A 20868-nucleotide genomic window follows, 5' to 3' on the forward strand; every position below is an offset into this window, starting at 1 on the left:
AAAACTCAAACAGGAAGTACCAGTGCTGTGCTCAATACAGAAGTGGTCAAATGAAGCAGATGCTAAGCTATACAGTGCCTTGCGAAAGTATTCGGCCCCCTTGAACTTTGCGACCTTTTGCCACATTTCAGGCTTCAAACATAAAGATATAAAACTGTATTTTTTTGTGAAGAATCAACAACAAGTGGGACACAATCATGAAGTGGAACGACATTTATTGGATATTTCAAACTTTTTTAACAAATCAAAAACTGAAAATTTGGGCATGCAAAATTATTCAGCCCCTTTACTTTCAGTGCAGCAAACTCTCTCCAGAAGTTCAGTGAGGATCTCTGAATGATCCAATGTTGACCTAAATGACTAATGATAAATACAATCCACCTGTGTGTAATCAAGTCTCCGTATAAATGCACCTGCACTGTGATAGTCTCAGAGGTCTGTTAAAAGCGCAGAGAGCATCATGAAGAACAAGGAACACACCAGGCAGGTCCGAGATACTGTTGTGAAGAAGTTTAAAGCCGGATTTGGATACAAAAAGATTTCTCAAGCTTTAAACATCCCAAGGAGCACTGTGCAAGCGATAATATTGAAATGGAAGGAGTATCAGACCACTGCAAATCTACCAAGACCTGGCCGTCCCTCTAAACTTTCAGCTCATACAAGGAGAAGACTGATCAGAGATGCAGCCAAGAGGCCCATGATCACTCTGGATGAACTGCAGAGATCTACAGCTGAGGTGGGAGACTCTGTCCATAGGACAACAATCAGTCGTATATTGCACAAATCTGGCCTTTATGGAAGAGTGGCAAGAAGAAAGCCATTTCTTAAAGATATCCATAAAAAGTGTCGTTTAAAGTTTGCCACAAGCCACCTGGGAGACACACCAAACATGTGGAAGAAGGTGCTCTGGTCAGATGAAACCAAAATTGAACTTTTTGGCAACAATGCAAAACGTTATGTTTGGCGTAAAAGCGACACAGCTCATCACCCTGAACACACCATCCCCACTGTCAAACATGGTTGTGGCAGCATCATGGTTTTGGGCCTGCTTTTCTTCAGCAGGGACAGGGAAGATGGTTAAAATTGATGGGAAGATGGATGGAGCCAAATACAGGACCATTCTGGAAGAGAACCTGATGGAGTCTGCAAAAGACCTGAGACTGGGACGGAGATTTGTCTTCCAACAAGACAATGATCCAAAACATAAAGCAAAATCTACAATGGAATGGTTCAAAAATAAACATATCCAGGTGTTGGAATGGCCAAGTCAAAGTCCAGACCTGAATCCAATCGAGAATCTGTGGAAAGAACTGAGAACTGCTGTTCACAAATGCTCTCCATCCAACCTCACTGAGCTCGAGCTGTTTTGCAAGGAGGAATGGGAAAACATTTGTCTCTCGATGTGCAAAACTGATAGACATACCCCAAGCGATTTACAGCTGTAATCGCAGCAAAAGGTGGCGCTACAAAGTATTAACTTAAGGGTGCTGAATAATTTTGCACACCCAATTTTTCAGTTTTTGATTTGTTAAAAAAGTTTGAAATATCCAATAAATGTCGTTCCACTTCATGATTGTGTCCCACTTGTTGTTGATTCTTCACAAAAAAATACAGTTTTATATCTTTATGTTTGAAGCCTGAAATGTGGCAAAAGGTCGCAAAGTTCAAGGGGGCCGAATACTTTCGCAAGGCACTGTAGAACTGTTTTGCTGGCACAGATTGGAATATGTTACGGGATTCATCCGATGGCATTGAGGAGTTTACCACATGAGTCACCGGCTTAATTAAAAGGTGCATTGACGATGTTGTCCCCACAGTGACAGTACGTACATATCCCAACCTGAAGCCATGGATTACAGGTCACATCCGCACTCAGGTAAAGGCTAGTGTTGCTGCTTTCATAAGCAGGACACTCAACTGGACGCTTATAAGAAATCCTGCTACAACCTCCGACGAACCATCAAACAGGCAGTGTCAATACAGGACTAAGATCAAGTCCTACAACTGGCTCTGACGCTCATCGGATGTGGCAGGGCTGGCAAACTATCACAGATTACAAAGGGAATCCCAGTCCAGAGCTGCTCAGTGACGTGAGCCTACCAGATGAGCTAAATGCCTTCTATGCTTGCTTCAAGGCAAGCAACACTTGCGTGAGAGCACCAGCTGTTCCGTATGACTGATCACGCTCTCCGTAGCTGATGTAAGACCTTTTCACAGGTTTAACATTAACAAGGCCACAGGGCCAGACAGATTACCAAGACACATGCGCTGAGCAGCTGTAGAAGAGTGGGTCGAGAGCTTCAAGTTCCTCGGTGTTCACATCGCTAAGGACCTATCATGGTCCAAACACACCAACACAGTAGTGAAGAGGGCACAACAACAACTCTTCCCCCTCAGGAGGCTGAAAAGATTTGGCTTGTCCCTCAGAGCCTCAGTTCTACAGCTGCACCATTGAGAGCATCTTGACTGGCTGCATCACTGCTTGGTATGGCATCTGACCGCAAGGCACTACGGAGGGTAGAGCGTACGGCCCAGTACATCACTGGACCCGAACTCCCTGCCATCCAGGACCTCTCTACCAGGCGGTGTCAGACTGTTTGATCTGCTACCGCATGGCAAGCGGTACCAAAAGTCTCCTGAACAGCTTTTACCCCCAAGCCATAAGACTGCTAATTAGTTAACAAAATAGCTACCCGGACTATCTGCATTGACCCTTTTTGAACTAAATCCATCCTTTTGACTCCATGCACACACACTGGACTATCATGTATATAAATTATAGCTTGGCTCTATATACATGGGGTACCAGTACCGAGTCAATGTGCAGGGGTATGGGGAAATGGAGGTAGATGTGTATGGGGTAAAGTGACAGGATACATAAGACAGTAGCAGCAGCAGCGAAAGTTTGTGGCAAAAATATTTGCCCCACACATCACATACACCAAGTTGTCATTGATCATTGTCTTATCCCTTGTTAAAATGTTTTTCTATATTTACAGTACAGGTCAAAAGTTTAGACACCTACTTATTTCAGGGTTTTTCTTTATTTGTACTATTTTCTACATTGTAGAATAATAGTGAAGACATCAAAACTTTGAAATAACACATCAAATCATGTAGTAACCAAAAAAAGTGTTAAACAAATCAAAATAGGTTTTGAGATTTTTCAAAGTAGCCACCCTTTGCCTTGATGACAGCTTTGCACACTCTTGGCATTCTCTCAACCAGCGTCATGAGGTAGTCAACTGGAATGCATTTCAATTAACAGGTGTTCCTTGTTAATTTGTGGAATTGCTTTCCTTAATGTGTTTGAGCCAATCAGTTGTGTTGTGACAAGGTAGGGGTGGTATACAGAAGATGGCCCTATTTGGTAAAAGACCTCGCCCATATAATGGCAAGAACAGCTCAAATAATCAAAGAGAAATGACAGTCCATTACTTTAAGACATGAAGGTCAGTCAATCTGGAAAATTTCAAGAACTTTGAGCGTTTCAAGTGCAGTCGCAAAAACCATCAAGCAATATGATGAAACTGGCACTCATGAGGACCGCCACAGGAAAGGAGAGTTACCAGCCTCAGAAATTGCAGCCCGAATTCATCGTTCAGGTAAGACAAATCTCAACATCAACTGTTCAGATGGGACTGAGTGAATCAGGCCTTCATGGTCGAATTGCTGTAATGTAGTAGTACACAGCGTTGTACGAGATCTGCAGTTTCCTGGAATTTCTCGCATGAAATAGCCTTAATTTCTCAGAACAAGAACAGACTGACGATTCAGAAGAAAGGTCTTTGTTTCTGGCCATTTTGAGCCTGTAATCGAACCCACAAATGCTGATGCTCCAGATACTCAACTATTCTAAAGAAGGCCAGTTGTATTGCTTATTTAATCAGCACAACTGTTTCAACTGTGCTAACATAATTGCAAAAGGGTATTCTAATGATCAATTAGCCTTTTAAAATGATATACTTGATATATTAGCTAACACAACGTGCCATTGGAACACAGGAGTGATGGTTGCTGATAATGGGCCTCTGTATACCTATGTAGTTCATGTAGTCATTTACAACATTAACAATGTCTACACTGTGTTTCTGATCAATTTGATGTTATTTTATTGAACAGAAAATGTGCTTTTCTTTCAAAAACAAGGACTTTTCTAAGTGGCCCCCAACTTCTGAACAATTGTAATTTTTGCATTGTTGGGAAGTAAGCGTTTCACTGTTATGCTACACCTGTTTACAAAACGTGACCATTCAGAATTGATTTGAAGGAATACACTCTCTTAGTCCCTTGATTTGATATGAAAATGGATTTACACAAGTCCTGCATGGTAAACGTCTTCATTTGTAATGACCTTTCATTATCTCTCCCCAATACAGCCCTGCTTTACCGTGACAGCAAAAGTGTACCCTGCTCTGTGTAAGAGAAACTATTTTTGCTGGGAGTGGATTGTGTTTAGGTGTTCCTCAAGTGTGACACATGTTCCTCTCTCTTCCACCATCAGACAAGCCCATGCCATACGCCCGCTCTTCCTTTGAGAATGGCCTGGCCCAACTCATAGTCCAGGGTGCCCTGCCAGAGGACGAGGGCCAGTATACTTGTGTTGCTGAGAACATCCATGGGAGAGCCGTGTGCACTGCCAAAGTCATCATCAAAGGTGGGCCTGGGAGCCTCTACAGAGGCCATATGTATCAAGTTTCTCAGGCTGCGTTTACACAAGCTGCCAAATTCTGATGTTCTTTTCACTAATTGGTCTTTTAACCAATCAGATCTTTTGCCAATAATTGGGCAAAAGATCAGAATTGGACTTCCTGTGTTAACGCTACCTCAGTGTAGGAATGCCAGGATCAGCTCCCCTCTGTCCGGGTAATCTTATTCATTGTCATCTAAAAGGCGAAACTGATCTAGATCAGCACTCCCCTCTCTGAGACGCTTGATACATCCAGCCTCAGATGTGTTTCTTTATCCTTTGCATCTTTGAGAAGACACATTTAATCTGTGATTGATGTATCAGATATTTCCCAGAGGACTACCCCAATAGAGCACATATGTATGTAATTATTTCTCAAAATGATGCTGATCACTTGTACTTTAGCAGTTCCGCTATTAGTCCCCGAAGCCCTATAGTTTGTAATATATTCAAATGTTTTGACTTTGGCTTCCAAAAGTCTGCAGTGCTAAAATTAGGGGAATGACCAATGAATGTTATTTTGATAACTGAGTTTAGATTTTACGTTTTTGAACATCTAAACACGCGTTTTGTTTTGGCTAAATTGAGAATGCGCTCAATTCATGAGTTAGGAAAATGCTTCTTTTTTTTTTAGAAGAATGAGTATTTGACAGTTTGCTAAAGCCCTGAATTGTCTCTTGTGAGTACTTTGAGCCTCTTTGAAGAAGTGCTACTCTAAGATAATAGCTATTTAGGGATCCGATGTAGCATTTAAGGAAACATCTGCTCTCTCTGTTCCAGCAAGCAGTTTTAGTCCCAAATGGCACCCTATTTCCTTAAGTAGTGCACTACTTTTGACCATGGCCCTGATCAAAAGCAGCACACTGGGGAAAAAAATTGGTTAGCATTTGGGATGAAATCCTTGTCTATCAGCACACGCCAGGCTTCAAGGTGGAGGTTTAGCTATTTATTTCGCTGGGGTAAACATTTGAAATACCACCATTTTCCCAGGGGCACACTCCAACATCCAAACCTCATTTCCAAACAAAGCACGTGTGTTTAGTGAGTCCGCCAGAGGCAGTAGGAATGACCAGGGATGTTTGGTTGATAAGTGCGTGAAATTTACTGTTTTCCTGTCCTGCTAAGCATTCAAAATGTAATGAGTAGTTTTGGGTGTCAAGGAAAATGTATGGATGTAAAAAGTACAATATTTTCTTAAGGAATGTAGTGATGTAAAAGTTGTCAAAAATTGAAATGATAAAGTACAGAGACCCTCCAAAAACTACTTAAGTACTTTACACCACTGGTCAAAGGTGGTGCGCTAATAAACAGAATATGGTGCCATTTGGAATGCTGGCTGAGGCAGCAGTGAAGCAGGGCTGTTTAAGCAACAGTGCTGATGGAAACATGCTGGAGATGCCTTGGATCTCCCTCTGGCATGCTGGATATGCATACAGACGGTGTTCTGTGTTTATGACAAGCCTGCCTCCCTGTCTGTTGGGGCCGTGACATCCACAGGGTTAGAGCCATTTCAATTTATAAACTTGGGAAGGGAGGTGGGTTGACTACGTAAAACCAAACGCCATACATGGTGTGCATGAATCAAGGAGCGAGGGCCAAAAAGTTCCCGTTGGTCTCTCGTTCTCTCTCTTTCTCTCTCTCTCGTTCTCTCTCTCACAGCGAGGCTGGCCTGTTTTGGTGCCCAGACTACCACTAACAGCATGAAGCGAACCCATGCGCAGATACTGTGTATGACTGTGTGTGAGCGAAGTCTTGAGTCTCGCTCATCTTAATATCTGCGGTGTTGTTCGTTGCAATGTAATTCATCTGAGTCTACCTTTAATGGACTGAAGCGTAATGATGAGTCAAGTAATTTGATTTTGGACTCTCAAAGACCTTGGCAGGAACATCGTCCCTATGGTCGTCTTTTAATGAGATTATTCCAGTGTTTGCATATTCAGGAAAATGTTCCTTGCATGTTTGCCAAGAACATCACAATATGGGGAGCTGACTTCGTAGAACCAAGCACAATACATGCTGGTAATGTTCAGGATGTGTCTAGTATTCATGATCTGCATTCCAAATGGCACCCTATTCCCTATGTAGTACTAAATAGGAAAAACGGTGCCATTTGGGATTCAGACCCCATCAGAGATGGTAGAGAAACCAAGACACCCCACTCCCTTATTTATTACACAGACCGGAACCTTGACCATTTTTTTCCAAGGGTAAACTGCCGGAGTTAATTTTATAGCGTTGCTTTGTGTTCCAGATGGCAATTCCATATGAGGATCAGGTGTACTCGTGACGTTCTGCTCCATAGCTTCTGGAAGTGTGCAGACAGTGGCTGCTGCTGCAGCACCTATATATGCTTGGCTGCCAATGTCATTAAGAACATAAACAGTTTTCCACAGATTCTTTGGTATGGGTTCTTCAGTATTTTAGGTTTCGGATATCCTGCAGTAGACTGCCAGACAGCTCATTTCCTGATGTAGGAGAGCTGTTGCTCTCTCCCAGAAGGTTATCTTTTTCTGAACGAACAGAGACTCCCAAGAGACACACGGAGTTTGTTAACATCAGCATGTTAACATCAGCATGTTCCTCTTTGTTTTTCTAAATCATCATGACTGTGTCCCAAATGGCTCCCTATATCGTCTACTACCTTTGACCATGGGCTATGGTCATACGTAGTCCATTATATGGGGTGCTATTTGGGATGTATTTTAAGAGATCTACTCCAGCCTCTATATATAGTACTCCAGGAATCCATGTTGAGGTAATATTTATTTACATGACTGTGAAGGAAAGACCTTCACTTGGAGAAGACTCTCTTAATATAGCATATTTAACTGTGAAGCAAGTAATGTTATGTCTTTGACTGGATTGGAAAATGAACAGAAAGACAAACTCCCAATAGCCTGCACTGATTGACATATGCACACACCCAACTGCTAATTGTCTTGTTAATAGGTTGTTGGCTGTTTAATTTCACACTGGAGAACTGACACAGGTGCAGATGATATTAGCTTAATGAATGAATGTATTTTTAACCTGTGTCAAGTGTTTGGAGAGTCCTCCAAGCAAGGCTGTTTTTTTTCTGCCAATGGTTTTTACTTGCGCTGCAGTTTTAAAATAAATGAAGTCATTTTTTACCTCCCTTTTTGTCTGTTGTTTTAAGCCTTTTGACTGTTGTAGGCCAGCTCCCTCACGATGACCGTCAACTGGGGGAAAGTTAACCGTCGTTGGTTCTCTAGGCTTAGTGTGCTGTTCAGTGAATGACTCATGTTCCTGTTCTGTAAAAAGTAACCCTGCAAATATTACATTTCAGCTAAAAAAAGTGCCAAGAGGTCGGACCCTCCAAATGCAGTCGACACCAAGAAGCCATCGGCCCCTGTATTTCTCAGAGGTCTGAAGGATCTAAAAGTTATGGACGGTAGCCAAGTCATCATGACCGTGGAGGTGACAGGTAAGAGAAGGCCTCTCGGGTCGTATTCATTAGGCACCAAACGGAAGAAAACAGACAAACAGGAGAAGGACTACCTGGACAAGTCCAAGAAGTGCTTCCCCCCTCTATTAAAAAATAACCTTCTTTACTTTGAAACATTTTGCTGTGGTGCACCCCAATGAATACAACCCTGGTGGGTGTCTCGTTTTATCCCTGATTCCCATTAATCAGAATGGAAAACTCATCGTGTGTGTTTTCAGCGACTGTTTGCTTTAGAAGCTGGTATTTCCTGCTTGGCCCCCCAGAGATACTTGTTTGGTTTTCGGGTGTTTTCTGCATTTCCATTTCCTTCCAATGTGTGACCTGAGGGGATGGATTGACTCGGAGTATTAACACTTATTATTATTATTATTACGTAATCTTCATTATCCCACTGAGGTTGTTCGCATGGGGGAGGAGTCACTAGTAATGCGTCGTATGATTTACATTATTCTAGACCTAGTCTTTTTAATGTGAATAGTGATGGAGCAGGAGGGTCTCTTGCTTTATTTTCTTATAAAGATTTCTAATAGCATTAAAGCACATGCATTTTATTTTGATCATGCCTATGTGAAAAATGCATACAATTATGCAAGACAACTGTATATCATTGAACGGCCTGCTACTATAGGGCACAATTTAAAGGGGTAGTTCACCCAAAGTTAGAATATGATTTTAGTTTCCTTACCATGTAAGCGGTCTGTGGACAAGGTGAGACTGAAATCTGTACTTTGGTTTTGTTTACCTGTCCACTCTCCAAATGCTTACTTTTTTGTCCAAACCGTGAATTTGAATTAGAGGAAGTAGAATCAATTCAAAGAAATTTGACGAACATATGAAACGTAAGTCTCATTATTTTGGCAAATATTTTTGCCAAAAGCATCTCCCACCTCTTACTTAACCAATAAGGCCCGAGGGGATGTGGTATATGGCCAATATACCCTGGTTAAGGGCTGTTCTTATGCATGATGCAACACGGACAGCATGGACACAGCTTTTAGCCGGGGTATATTGTCCATATCACAAACCCCCAAGGTGGCTTATTGCTATTATAAACTAGTTACCAACATAATTAGAAAAGTACTGTGTATGATACACAGTACCACGACTGTCAGCCAATCAGCATTCAGGGCGCGAACCATCCAGTTTGTAATAAAGAAAAGATACCATTTCAAATATTAGTTTGATTATAACTCTATGTTGAACAAGTTTTTGCTTTGAGATGTAAGGTCAAAGATGGTGGATATATGAAGACATCCCATAAAGGCCATTTACCAACTTTTTGTTGTCGTCTGAGTTCAGTTCTACTTAAAGTAAAGAATCATCCATTTTGAATGTTATATTGTATTTGTGCATCTCTGAGTGATGTTCTATCGATTTCCAGGGGTAATTTAATGTTTTCATGTGTATCTGAGCTATTCGGCATTCAAGCAGGCAGAAATACAGCCGGGAAATGGCCCTGGGAATTGATAGATCGTATTTGTGCATCTCCGAGCGATGTTCTAACATTCAAAATGGGTGAATCTTTCCTTCTAAAGGGGTGGCTCTCCCATAGGCAATAATCAATAGTAGCTGGGCTGGTCTTTGGTTCATGGACTGTATATGAACCAGAAAAAAAGTGTTAAAATAAACAAATGTAATTAAATGATAGCTTTAGTTCCAATTGTGGCCAATTGACTAACTCGCAACTCCATTCTGAATTTACCTTAACCCCGGTCCAAATCATCTTAAAGTCACTTTATTTTTCATCTTAAAGTCACTTTTTTAAAGTCACTTTACACAATCCCATTTTAGACACTTTGAAATGATGTGGACATGAAACACGAGGTTTAATGTAACCTTTTTATGGTCGTAGGGAATCCTCATCCAGAGATTGTGTGGCTCCACAATGGGAAGGAGATCCAGGAGTCTGAGGACTTCCACTTTGAGCGGAAGGGGAACCAATGCAGTCTGTTCATCCAGGAAGTCTTCCCTGAGGACACTGGGAAGTACACCTGTGAGGCGTGGAACAAAGTAGGGGAGGTTCGCACAGAGGTCTCACTCACTGTACAAGGTAGGCTAGCAGCCTAGCTAACTCTACTTGAGATAGCTCGGTGTGTCAGGTGAAATTGTATGTATTAAACTGTAGCAGATGTAGTTTACGCCTAGGGTTACAAAAATGTGGGTAACTTTACCAGCATTTTGCAACCCTGTTCATGCCATAATGACCTGTTGGTTATCCATGTCTGTCTTCCAGAGCCCCAGGACGGGGTCCAGCCCTGGTTCATCACAAAGCTCAAGCCCACCACCGCCTACCTGGGCCAGAATGTCCTGCTGTCCTGTGCCATCGCTGGGGATCCCTTCCCTCAGTGGAGCTGGATGAAGCAGGGCCAGGTGGTGACCACTGACCTGGACTATGAGATACTGCAGAAGGAGGATGTGGTGTCCCTGCTCATTAGACGAGTCCGGTCCCACCACGCCGGGGACTACGAGATCAGCCTGAGGTAGGCTTCTACATACCAAGTGGCACCCTATTCCCTATGAAGTGCACTACTTTTGACTAGATGACCAGGGGATGCACTTCATAGGGAATAGGGTGCCATTTGGGACATAGTGGGAGGACTCTTTATACAGTAGATGACTTGAATGTTTCACTTTTGTTTCACTGTTTTGTTATGCTTTGATTGGTTATTATAGTACATGGGTTAGGGTTACATATTGAAAAGTCATGTTAAGGTCATCTAAAACTGCCATCACTGAGACACAAGCCCTCTTCTTGACGGTGTCCCTTTTTTTTTTAGAGGGATTTGGTCTGAAAGGACCAGTTATGGTCAATTAAAACACTCCCTCCTCCCCAGTTTTCCATTCCTTTTCTCATCTTCTCTTCTAGGAACAAAGTGGGTGACTGCAGTTGTGTTGCCACTCTGGTGGTCAGTGATGGTGCAGTGGTGTCCAGTGGAGAGCACCAAACGTATGTAACTAACTAGCCTACTGCTTCATTGTCGAGGTCCCTCAACCTGGGCTATTTTTGCCTTCCCTTCCCCTCCCCAGACCCCAGTTTCAAATCCGCTTAATCCCTGAATATAACCAAATAAATAGTTTACAGTACCTCCTCCAGCTGTGCCATTGTTCAAAGCCTGGGGGCTGGGGCCCTGTTCAGGGTGCATGCCCTTATAAGGCTACTGAAGTCATCTCTGATGTAACATGTTGAGTTGTGTATCTCCCCCAATTAACTAGTGGAGGCTGAGCCAGCCGGGGCTTTTAAACAACCCCTGTTTTTTTTCCTCTTCCACACCTCGCTCTCTCTGTGCTGCTGCAGCCCTGAGCCTTGTCAGCGTGTGGGAGGAGTGGACGGGACAGTGCGAGGCAGAGCACCACCAAGCAGCAGCTCCATTCCGCAGCAGGGGTCAGAAGAGCCAAGCACAGCCCGGGGACTCCTGAAGAGGCGCGTGGAGACCAAGGAGCACCGTGAGGACCAGATCCGCCTGCAGGAGGCTGAGCAGCGCGACTTCCGCACGGTGCTGGGCAGGAAAGTCACCACCAAGAGCGTCTCCGAGGAGGACCTGAAGGAGATCACGGCGGAACAGATGGACTTCAGGGGCCAGCTCCAGCCCAGAGGGGGCAAGCCCAAGACACTGTCTGAAGATGAGAGGAAGGTCAACGCTCCCACGCAGGTGGACTTTAGAGATGTGCTGGGGAAAAAAGGGGGCACCACCTCCCCGAAACCAGGTACCGCTCCTACTGAGAAAGGAGAGCCTACAGATTTCAGATCGGTTCTGGCCAACAAGAAGAATCAGACGAGCTTGGAGAAGAATGGGGAGAGCCCTGCTCCAGAAGCAGCAACACCGAAAGCCCCTGCTGCCACTGAGAAGGAGAAGAACGCTATCAACTGCGTGGCAGGTGGGATTATTGATGAGAGTAACAACATTGGAAAGGAGCCTTTGTTCAGTCAGAAGCTGAGTGATATGAGCGTGGTGGACGGGGCTTGCCTGAGGCTACATTGCCAAGTGACCTGTGACCCCCCAGCAACTATTACCTGGACTCTAGACGGGAAGGTCATCAAGCCCTCCAAGTTCATCAAGCTGTCCAACGAAGGTAAGTATGTCGACCAATACTAGGCCGACCATGTCTGCATCCCAAATGGCACCCTATTAGGTTTTTATAGTGCACTACGTAGGTAATTCGCATCCCATGTGTTTGTGGAGGCTTGGCTTCTAATATTATGAAGTAGTGTGACAGACAGTGATGTGACTGAGTTTCCCCTCTTGCACCGCTGCATTCGATATGGGATATGATGGAAACATATCAAATCCAAATCAAATCAAATTTTATTTGTCACATACACATGGTTAGCAGATGTTAATGCGAGTGTAGCGAAATGCTTGTGCTTCTAGTTCCAACAATGCAGTAATAACGAGCAAGTAATCTAACTAACAATTCCAAAAAAAACTACTGTCTTATACACAGTGTAAGGGGATAAAGAATATGTACATAAGGATATATGAATGAGTGATGGTACAGAGCAGCATAGGCAAGATACAGTAGATGATATCGAGTACAGTATATACATATGAGATAAGTATGTAAACCAAGTGGCATAGTTAAAGTGGCTAGTGATACATGTATTACATAAGGATGCAGTCGATGATATAGAGTACAGTATCAACGTATGCATATGAGATGAACAATGTAGGGTAAGTAACATTATATAAGGTAGCATTGTTTAAAGTGGCTAGTGATATATTTACATCATTTCCCATCAATTCCCATGATTAAAGTGGCTGGAGTAGAGTCAGTGTCATTGACAGTGTGTTGGCAGTAGCCACTCAATGTTAGTGGTGGCTGTTTAACAGTCTGATGGCCTTGAGATAGAAGCTGTTTTTCAGTCTCTCGGTCCCAGCTTTGATGCACCTGTACTGACCTCGCCTTCTGGATGACAGCGGGGTGAACAGGCAGTGGCTCGGGTGGTTGATGTCCTTGATGATCTTTATGGCCTTCCTGTAGCATCGGGTGGTGTAGGTGTCCTGGAGGGCAGGTAGTTTGCCCCGGTGATGCGTTGTGCAGACCTCACTACCCTCTGGAGAGCCTTACGGTTGAGGGCGGTGCAGTTGCCATACCAGGCGGTGATACAGCCCGCCAGGATGCTCTCGATTGTGCATCTGTAGAAGTTTGTGAGTGCTTTTGGTGACAAGCCGAATTTCTTCAGCCTCCTGAGGTTGAAGAGGCGCTGCTGCGCCTTCCTCACGATGCTATCCCTTTACATAGAGGGAGTCGGTGTTATCATAGTGCCAAATTGTTTTGTTCTGGGTGCTTGTAATTGTCTCCTTGTAGAAAGCCCCACATATTTACAAGGTGATATGAATCGACTGTAGAGTAAGAATGGCCAAAGGATTCCCTGTTTCTGGGCTCCTGGGGGTCCCCTGACACACCGCCAACACAGATGTCATGTTTGTCCCAAATGGCACCCTTTTCCTGAAATAGTGCACTGCATAGGGAACGAGGTGTAATTTGGGACGTGTTCGTCCATAATCACTGCGCTGTTATTTCAGGCAGTTTGTGTTTATTCAGGTACCTGAAACTCTGGCTATCTTGAACCAGTATTTGTCAGTCCAGTTAGAGTGCATTTTTGTCGGGATAACAGTTCAGTCCAGAGTTGAGGCAGGGGTTTAAGCGTTGCTCTGGTCCCATTGCTTGACGATGACAACGGCGAGTTGCCTGTCTGTTATTGAGTGCAACCGAATGACGCCCCTTGACCAGCGCTATGGGTAAGGGCTAATTTAACAAGACAATCAACGGGCAGCAGCACAGTAACATAACTAGGCACACTGCTCAACCACCAGCTGTTATGTCCTGTGACACAGCCCCAGATCTCAACCGTCACACAGCCAAGTCAGGGCCTCGTCTAATGAAATAATGGAATCATGTATAGGTGATCCCCCCTGGTCATTTTTATTCTCCTTTTAGTGTCACTGTGGGTCATGTTGAAGAATGCACATTTTTTAAATTTACGTCCCACCGTAACAAAAGTAGTATGTGAGTTATGTCCTCATGGAGCCGTAGGGTAGTAATGGAGGCTACTCTGGCTACGGTTGTGTGTTTGTGCTGGGGGCCACTGTAGCTATGGTTGTGTGTTCTCGGGGCCACTGTGATTGTGTACTGGGGGTCACTGGCTATGGATGTGATTGTGTACTGGGGGCCGCTGTGTGTGTGTACTGGGGGCCACAGTGACAAAGTTTCTGTGTGTACTGGGGCTACTCTAGCTAAGGTCCTCTATGTGTGTGTGTTTTTCCTGCAGGAGGCCAGTGCTCCCTGACCATCGACAAGGCCCTGCCCGAGGACGAGGGCCAGTACAAGTGCCGGGTGGAGAACTCGGCCGGTAAAGCAGAGTGTTCCTGCATGGTGCTGGTGGATGGTGAGTTGTTCCTGGCTGCCATGTCCCACTCCCATGAGTCCCCCTTGGACTCCCGGCTGCCCCGGCATAACCCTAGGCACTTCCTGCAATTACATGGGCCAGATTAGCCGAGCTGGAGTCCCTGTTCCAGGCTCCCACTGCACGTCCGCCTTGCCCAGCCCCCCAGCACTCACTAACAGGCCTGCATCAAAACATTAGGCAGACACGCACGGTTCAATCCTAGTTTTAGATTAATTCGCAATACACATTGATTGAACTGTCGCATACTTCTACTACTGTTGCCATCAATACAAAAATATGAGATTATGAAACGTAATTTAGGGAAAGGGGGTTACCTAGTCAGTTGGACAACAATGCCTTCAACTGAAATGTGTCTTCCGCATTTAACCCAACTGAATCAGAGAGGGGGGGGGCTGCCATTTAGTAAAGTGAGTCGAGATAAAATATGTTTAGCAGGAGAGACAAAGATGGATACAGGGGCATATCTCAATGATTCAGTTCACTTTAAATGGTCCATAGGGAATCATTACATTTTTAACATGGTTAATGGTTAACATGGACTGGTTAATTTCATGTATGGTTCACTGTCCACATGGTCTATACACACCATTATATTCCGGACGCTGACATTGCTCGTTATATGTCTACATTTCTTTTTGGATTATGTGTATTATTTTGAATTACTTGCACTGTTGGTGTTAGGAAAACAAGCGACCAATAAACTTTGATTTGATTTCTATAAAGTACTGTACGAGACTATGGTTCTTTTTTTTTAGTTACTGATACAATTCGTAGGGATTATTTTTAGCATGAAAGAAATGGCAATAATAATGTGTGGAAATCCGTGACCTGAAACATGTTTTCGTTTTCCTCTCCCATAGATCCTACAGACACAAACTCGACAGCAGCTGACAAGAAGAGCAAGAAGCCATCCATCCCTACCTCCGAGAGTGAGTTTCCAAAATATGCTTATTCCCCAAAGAAGGAGCAGCATGGGATCTGCCTTTCCCACTGCTGCAGCCTGTCTGCCTCCTCGAGCTCTGGCACTTTTATAGCATGTGAACAAAAAAAAAAGATATATTGTTCTTACCCTGTAATCGGCTTGCAGTATGTAGAGAACAAAGGACAGATATAAGGTGTAAATAGCGATCAGTAAATGTTTTATCCGAAGTAGGTTCGATTTACACTGCTAGAAAAGATGACTAAGAAGATGTGCTTATCTTAATAGTCCTCTTAATCTTTCCAAGCTTGAGGAATGCATAGGTAGTTTGACAGAGTTATGTGCTATACCCCTGCACATTATTTTCCATATGATGTAAGCCTGTAAAGAACCCAGCCGAATCCTCCTTCTGAATCAAGCACATAAATCTTCCTTTACATAAAAGGCTTTGTATCGGGCACGCTTAGGGCTGAGCATGAAGCATGTCCATTTAGCCCTCCAGCTTGGATGGTTCCTTCCAGGGGTCAGAGGCCACTACGACACCCCTCTCCTCTGTGATGTTTGACAGAGCTAATTGACTGCTGTTTGTCTTTAAGCCCGGGACACTCGCTGGCACTTAAAACAAGCCCAAGGAGGGAGGGAGGGAGAGGAAAAGGCAAGGGGGAAAGAGAGGAGAGGGAGGAAGCGAGAGCGAGAGACCCTTTGCATGGCTGCCCCGCTTACTCAACCTCCTCTCCCTAACTTCCATGTAAGGCTCGCGTCTCCCTGTTCCTCAGCCATCTCTTGATTCAGCCAGACGCACATGCTCCGGCCTCTTTTTTCAATACTTGGAGTTTCTGCAGAAAATCTGCCAGCTTTGGGATACGCTTTTGTCCTGCTGGAATGTGGCCTGACCCCAACAAGCTACAAAACTCAGAGCTGTAGGATAGTTTGGAGCAGTTAAATAAAAGCAGGAGGCTGAGACCTGACACAAGAGCCCCAGATTTATTAAGGCTAATCTCTTTTGATGTTGGATTCCCAAGTAGGGTAGATTTGAAACAAGGAAAATGTTTTCAAGTCCGGCGTCGGGTATAATTCTGTTTTTAGAATGATTCATTCACTACAATGTTCCAATGGGGTATTGGATGTCATGTGAAGCTATAACCCCGATTTGTGATTGTTGGTGTCAGCTTATACTGTAGTTCTTACATATTTTGTTATTTTACATGGTACTAGAAAGCTTATTGTTGCCAAATGTAACGTTAGTTTTATAGCTTCATTCTATAGCTGGAGGACTCCTGATATCCGCAGGAGTGTTGAACTTTTTTGTCTTTATCTGTTGTGGTCTGTCTTTTTGCTAGCTAGGGCCATCTACTTTAAGTGCTGCCTGTTTTCCCAGTGGCTGACTTGGTGTGTGAACTGCTGACTGCTCATAATTTGCAGGTAGTTGTTGACACATCAACCAGGATCAAGGGGCTTGTTTTGTTCCCCTCCTAAAGAAATTGCCTGACAAACCTGCCTGCCCGACCCCATCTCCTCCCTTCTGGAGAGCTCATTTCCCTCATCAACTCATTTCTGACCACTGGCTGCATCCCCTCTGACTTCAAAATGGCTCGAGTTGCGCCCCTCCTCGAGAAACCATCACTTGACTCATCGTCAAAAACTATAGACCTGTATCCCTTCTCTATTTTATTTCCAAAACACTTGAGCGTGCTGTCTCTGATCAACTTTCTCATCTCTCTCAGAATGATCTTCTTGGCCCTAACTACTCAGGCTTGAAGACTGGTCATCCACCCGAGACTGCTCCTCTCTGTTTCAGAGGTTTTCCACACTGCCAAAGCTTACTCTCTCTCCTTTGTTCTCATCCTCCTAGATCTATCCACTACCTTCGACACAATGAACCATCAGAGCCTCCTCTCCACCCTCTCAGGGCTGGATACCTCAGGCTCTGCACACTCTTGGATTGCATCCTACCTGGCAGGTCGCTCCTACCAGGTGACGTGGAGTTGATCAGTGTCTGTACCACGTACTCTCACTACTGGTGGCCCCCAGGGCTCGGTTCTAGGCCCTCTCCTCTTCTCCCTATACACCAAGTCACTCGGCTCCACCATATCCTCACATTGTCTCTCCTATCATTGCTATTATTACCTTTATTTAACTAGGCAAGTCAGTTAAGAACAAATTCTTATTTTCATTGACGGTCTAGGAATATTGAGTTAACTGCCTTGTTCAGGGGCAGAACGACAGATTTTTACCTTGTCAGCTCGGGGATTTAATCTTGCTATCTTTCGGATACTAGTCCAACGCTCTAACCACTAGGCTACCTGCGGATGATGGTCAACTACTTTTCTCTTTCACCCCTTCTGACACCCAGGTGGCAACACGCATCTCTGCGTGCCTGGCAGATATCTCAACTTGGATGTCGGCCCACCACCTCAAGCTTAACCTCGACGGAACTGCTATTCCTCCTGAGGAAGGCCTGCCTGCTCAAAGACCTATCCATCACGGTTGACAACTCAAGTCTCCTTCCCAGAGTGACCCCGGACAACATCCTGTCGTTCTCTGCAAACATCAAAGCAGTGACCCGCTCTTGCAGGTTCATGCTCTACAACATCTGTAGAGTACGACCCTACTTCACACAGGAAGCGGCACATGTACTAATCCAGGCACTTGTCCTTTCCTGTCTGGACTATTGCAACTGGAGGGTTGGCTGGGCTCCCCGCTTATGCCATTAAACCCCTGCAACTTATCCAGAATGCAGCAGCCCGTCCAGTTTTCAACCTTCCGTAGTTCTCTCAGGTCACCCTGCTCCTCCCCACCCTCCACTGGCTTCCAGTCAAATCTCGCATCCACTACAAGACCATGGTGCTTACCTACGGAACGGCAAGAGGAACTGCCCCCTCCCTACCTTCAGGCTATGCTCAAACCCTACACCCCAACCCGACCACTCCGTTCTGCCACCTCAGGTCTCATGGCCCTCCCCCATACGGGAGCCCAGTCCAAGCACTTCTGTGTCCTGGCACCCCAATGGTGGAACCAGCTTTCCCTTGAAGCTAGGACAGCAGAGTCCCTGCCCATCTTCCCGAAAACGTCTGAAACCCAAACAGTATCTTAAATCATTCTCAACACTCAACTAGCACTTGCACTTGACCCCACCCCCGCCCCCCCTTCTAGCTCCAACTCTACTGATGGCTATGTTGAGGAACAATGTACTGTCTATGCCTGTGATATGTGTTTGTCCTACCTATCGATCTTAAGATGAATGCACTAACTGTAAGTCGTTCTGGATAAGAGTGTCTGCTACATGACAAAAATGTAAATGTTTTGATTCAGATTCTCATCCAGATGCATGGTCGTATTACGTCCAAGTGCTTTATCGAGTGGGCTATCGGTGTTATTCGCCATGTTATGGTTTTTCTAAAGCAGTCCCTGTTGCTCGTGCTTGTGTGTTATCTAATTACAGCCGCAGAGCGTGGTGAGCCATGGGAAATGCGTCAGTGGTGTAGTGCTATGAAAACAAGCAGCTTTTTCATCCCCGCTGGAAAACTCTAACCCCTGCACATTTATTTAACTTGCGCTCGGGGGCACAGTCCAGCACTGCAGGGTCCTGGAGAGCTCAGAATGCACTGTCCCATCGGGACACTCAACCGCTCCTTTACCTCATCAAACTGCTTTCATCTGTGCCCTCTACTCCTTTTGACAGCCCGTAACAATGCTGGACAAGTGAGATGTAATGTTCTCCCTCTGTTATGACGGAGTGTGTGCTCATCAGGTAATTCAATGGTTTCTCTAGATTCCATGTTGGGGGGGGTGGGGCGATTTTTAAAAAATAATTTAAAAAAAAACTGTGATACAGGCCTGTGCAATGCAATATCTCCAGATTGTCTAAACACAATGAAAGTAGAGAGAACTGACTCCAAGCCTGTGAGAAGGAACCAGATCAGGGCTCTGTGGAAGGGTTAAGGCCGGACTTGTTTTGACAGCTTCAACACGTCTCTGGCTGGGTAACATGGTGCAACTGCTCTGCAGCTCACATATGGGCCGTGAGCCTTCAAGGCTTGATATCCTGGGTGCTGGCATAAGAACAGTTTAGTAGCAAGTAGCTGAGAATTCTCCACTTCACACTTTTGCATCAGCCCCAGCTAACACACCTGGCTCCAATAATCACCTAATCATGATCTTCAGTTTAGAATGCAATTTGATTAATTATCTGTGTTTGCAAGGGATGGAGAAAATGTTGACAAATCAGGCCCCAGAGGATTGGGGTTGCGCACACCTGCACTAGATGTTTGAACATTGCTTCGGGGACTTGCTTCCATTCAATCACACAGCATTTGTGAGGTCGGGCACTGATGTTGGGCGATTAGGCCTGGCTCGCAGTCGGCATTCCAATTAATCCCAAAGGTGTTTGATGGGGTTCAGGGCTCTGTGCAGGCCAGTCAAGTTCTTCCAAACCAATCTTGACGAACCATGGACCGCGCTTTGTGCACGGGGGCATTGTCATGCTGAAATAGGAAAGGGCCTTCCCCAAACTGGTGCCACAAAGTTGGAAGCACAGAATCGTCTAGAATGTCAATGCATGCTGCAGCATTAAGATGTCCCTTTACTGGAACTAAGGGGCCTAGCCCAAACAATGAAAAACAACCCCAGACCATTATTCCTCCTCCACCAAACTTTACAGTTGACACTATGCATTGTGGCATGTTCGCGAAATGCTTATGCTTCTAGATCCGACAGTGCAGCAGTATCTAACAGGTAATTTCTAACAATTCCACAACAAAACCTAATCTAACAATTCCACAACAAAGTCTAATACACACAATCTAGTAAAGGAATGGGATGAGAATATAAAAGTATAAAATATATGGATGAGCAGTCGTGCTAGTCCTGGCTGTTTAACAATCTGATGGCCTTGAGATAGAAGCTGTTCTTCAATCTCTCCCAGCTTTGATGCACCTGACCTCGCCTTCAGGATGGAAGCTGGGTGAACAGGTAGTGGCTCGGGTCGTTATTGTCCTTGATGGTCTTTTTGGCCTTAATGTGACATCGGATGTTGTCGGTGTCCTGGAGGGCAGTTAGTTTGCCCCCTGTGATGCGTTGTGCAGACCGCACCACCCTCTGGCGAGCCTTGCGGTTGTGGGCGGTGCAGTTTCCATACCAGGCGGTGATCTAGCCCAACAGGATGCTCTCAATTGTGCATCTGTAAAAGGTTGAGGGTTTAAGACAAAATTCTTCAGCCTCCTGAGGTTGAAGAGGCGCTGTTGCGCCTTCGTCACCACACTGTCTGTGTGGGTGGACCATTTTCAGTTTGTCTGTGATGTGTACATTGAGCAGTGTATCATTTATATGGCGCTGGTCTGATCCTTTTGCTACCAAAGTCGATTATTTCCTGAAACAGCTGTTCC

General features: G+C 44.8%; 1 protein-coding gene across 1 annotated transcript in view; it reads left to right on the top strand.

Moving 5' to 3' along the window:
• Positions 1–20868, top strand: part of LOC112225163 (myosin light chain kinase, smooth muscle) — an 85131-nt gene that overhangs the window by 44663 nt on the left and 19600 nt on the right. The window contains exons 12-19 of the mRNA XM_024388843.2: positions 4505–4657; positions 7998–8135; positions 10009–10206; positions 10390–10636; positions 11023–11103; positions 11452–12227; positions 14428–14544; positions 15426–15494. Coding sequence (XP_024244611.1) covers positions 4505–4657; positions 7998–8135; positions 10009–10206; positions 10390–10636; positions 11023–11103; positions 11452–12227; positions 14428–14544; positions 15426–15494 — 1779 coding nt within the window. The remainder of the gene's footprint in view (positions 1–4504; positions 4658–7997; positions 8136–10008; positions 10207–10389; positions 10637–11022; positions 11104–11451; positions 12228–14427; positions 14545–15425; positions 15495–20868) is intronic.

The sequence above is a fragment of the Oncorhynchus tshawytscha genome, linkage group LG26 (assembly GCF_018296145.1).
Source record: "Oncorhynchus tshawytscha isolate Ot180627B linkage group LG26, Otsh_v2.0, whole genome shotgun sequence".
Classification (NCBI taxonomy): domain Eukaryota; kingdom Metazoa; phylum Chordata; class Actinopteri; order Salmoniformes; family Salmonidae; genus Oncorhynchus; species Oncorhynchus tshawytscha.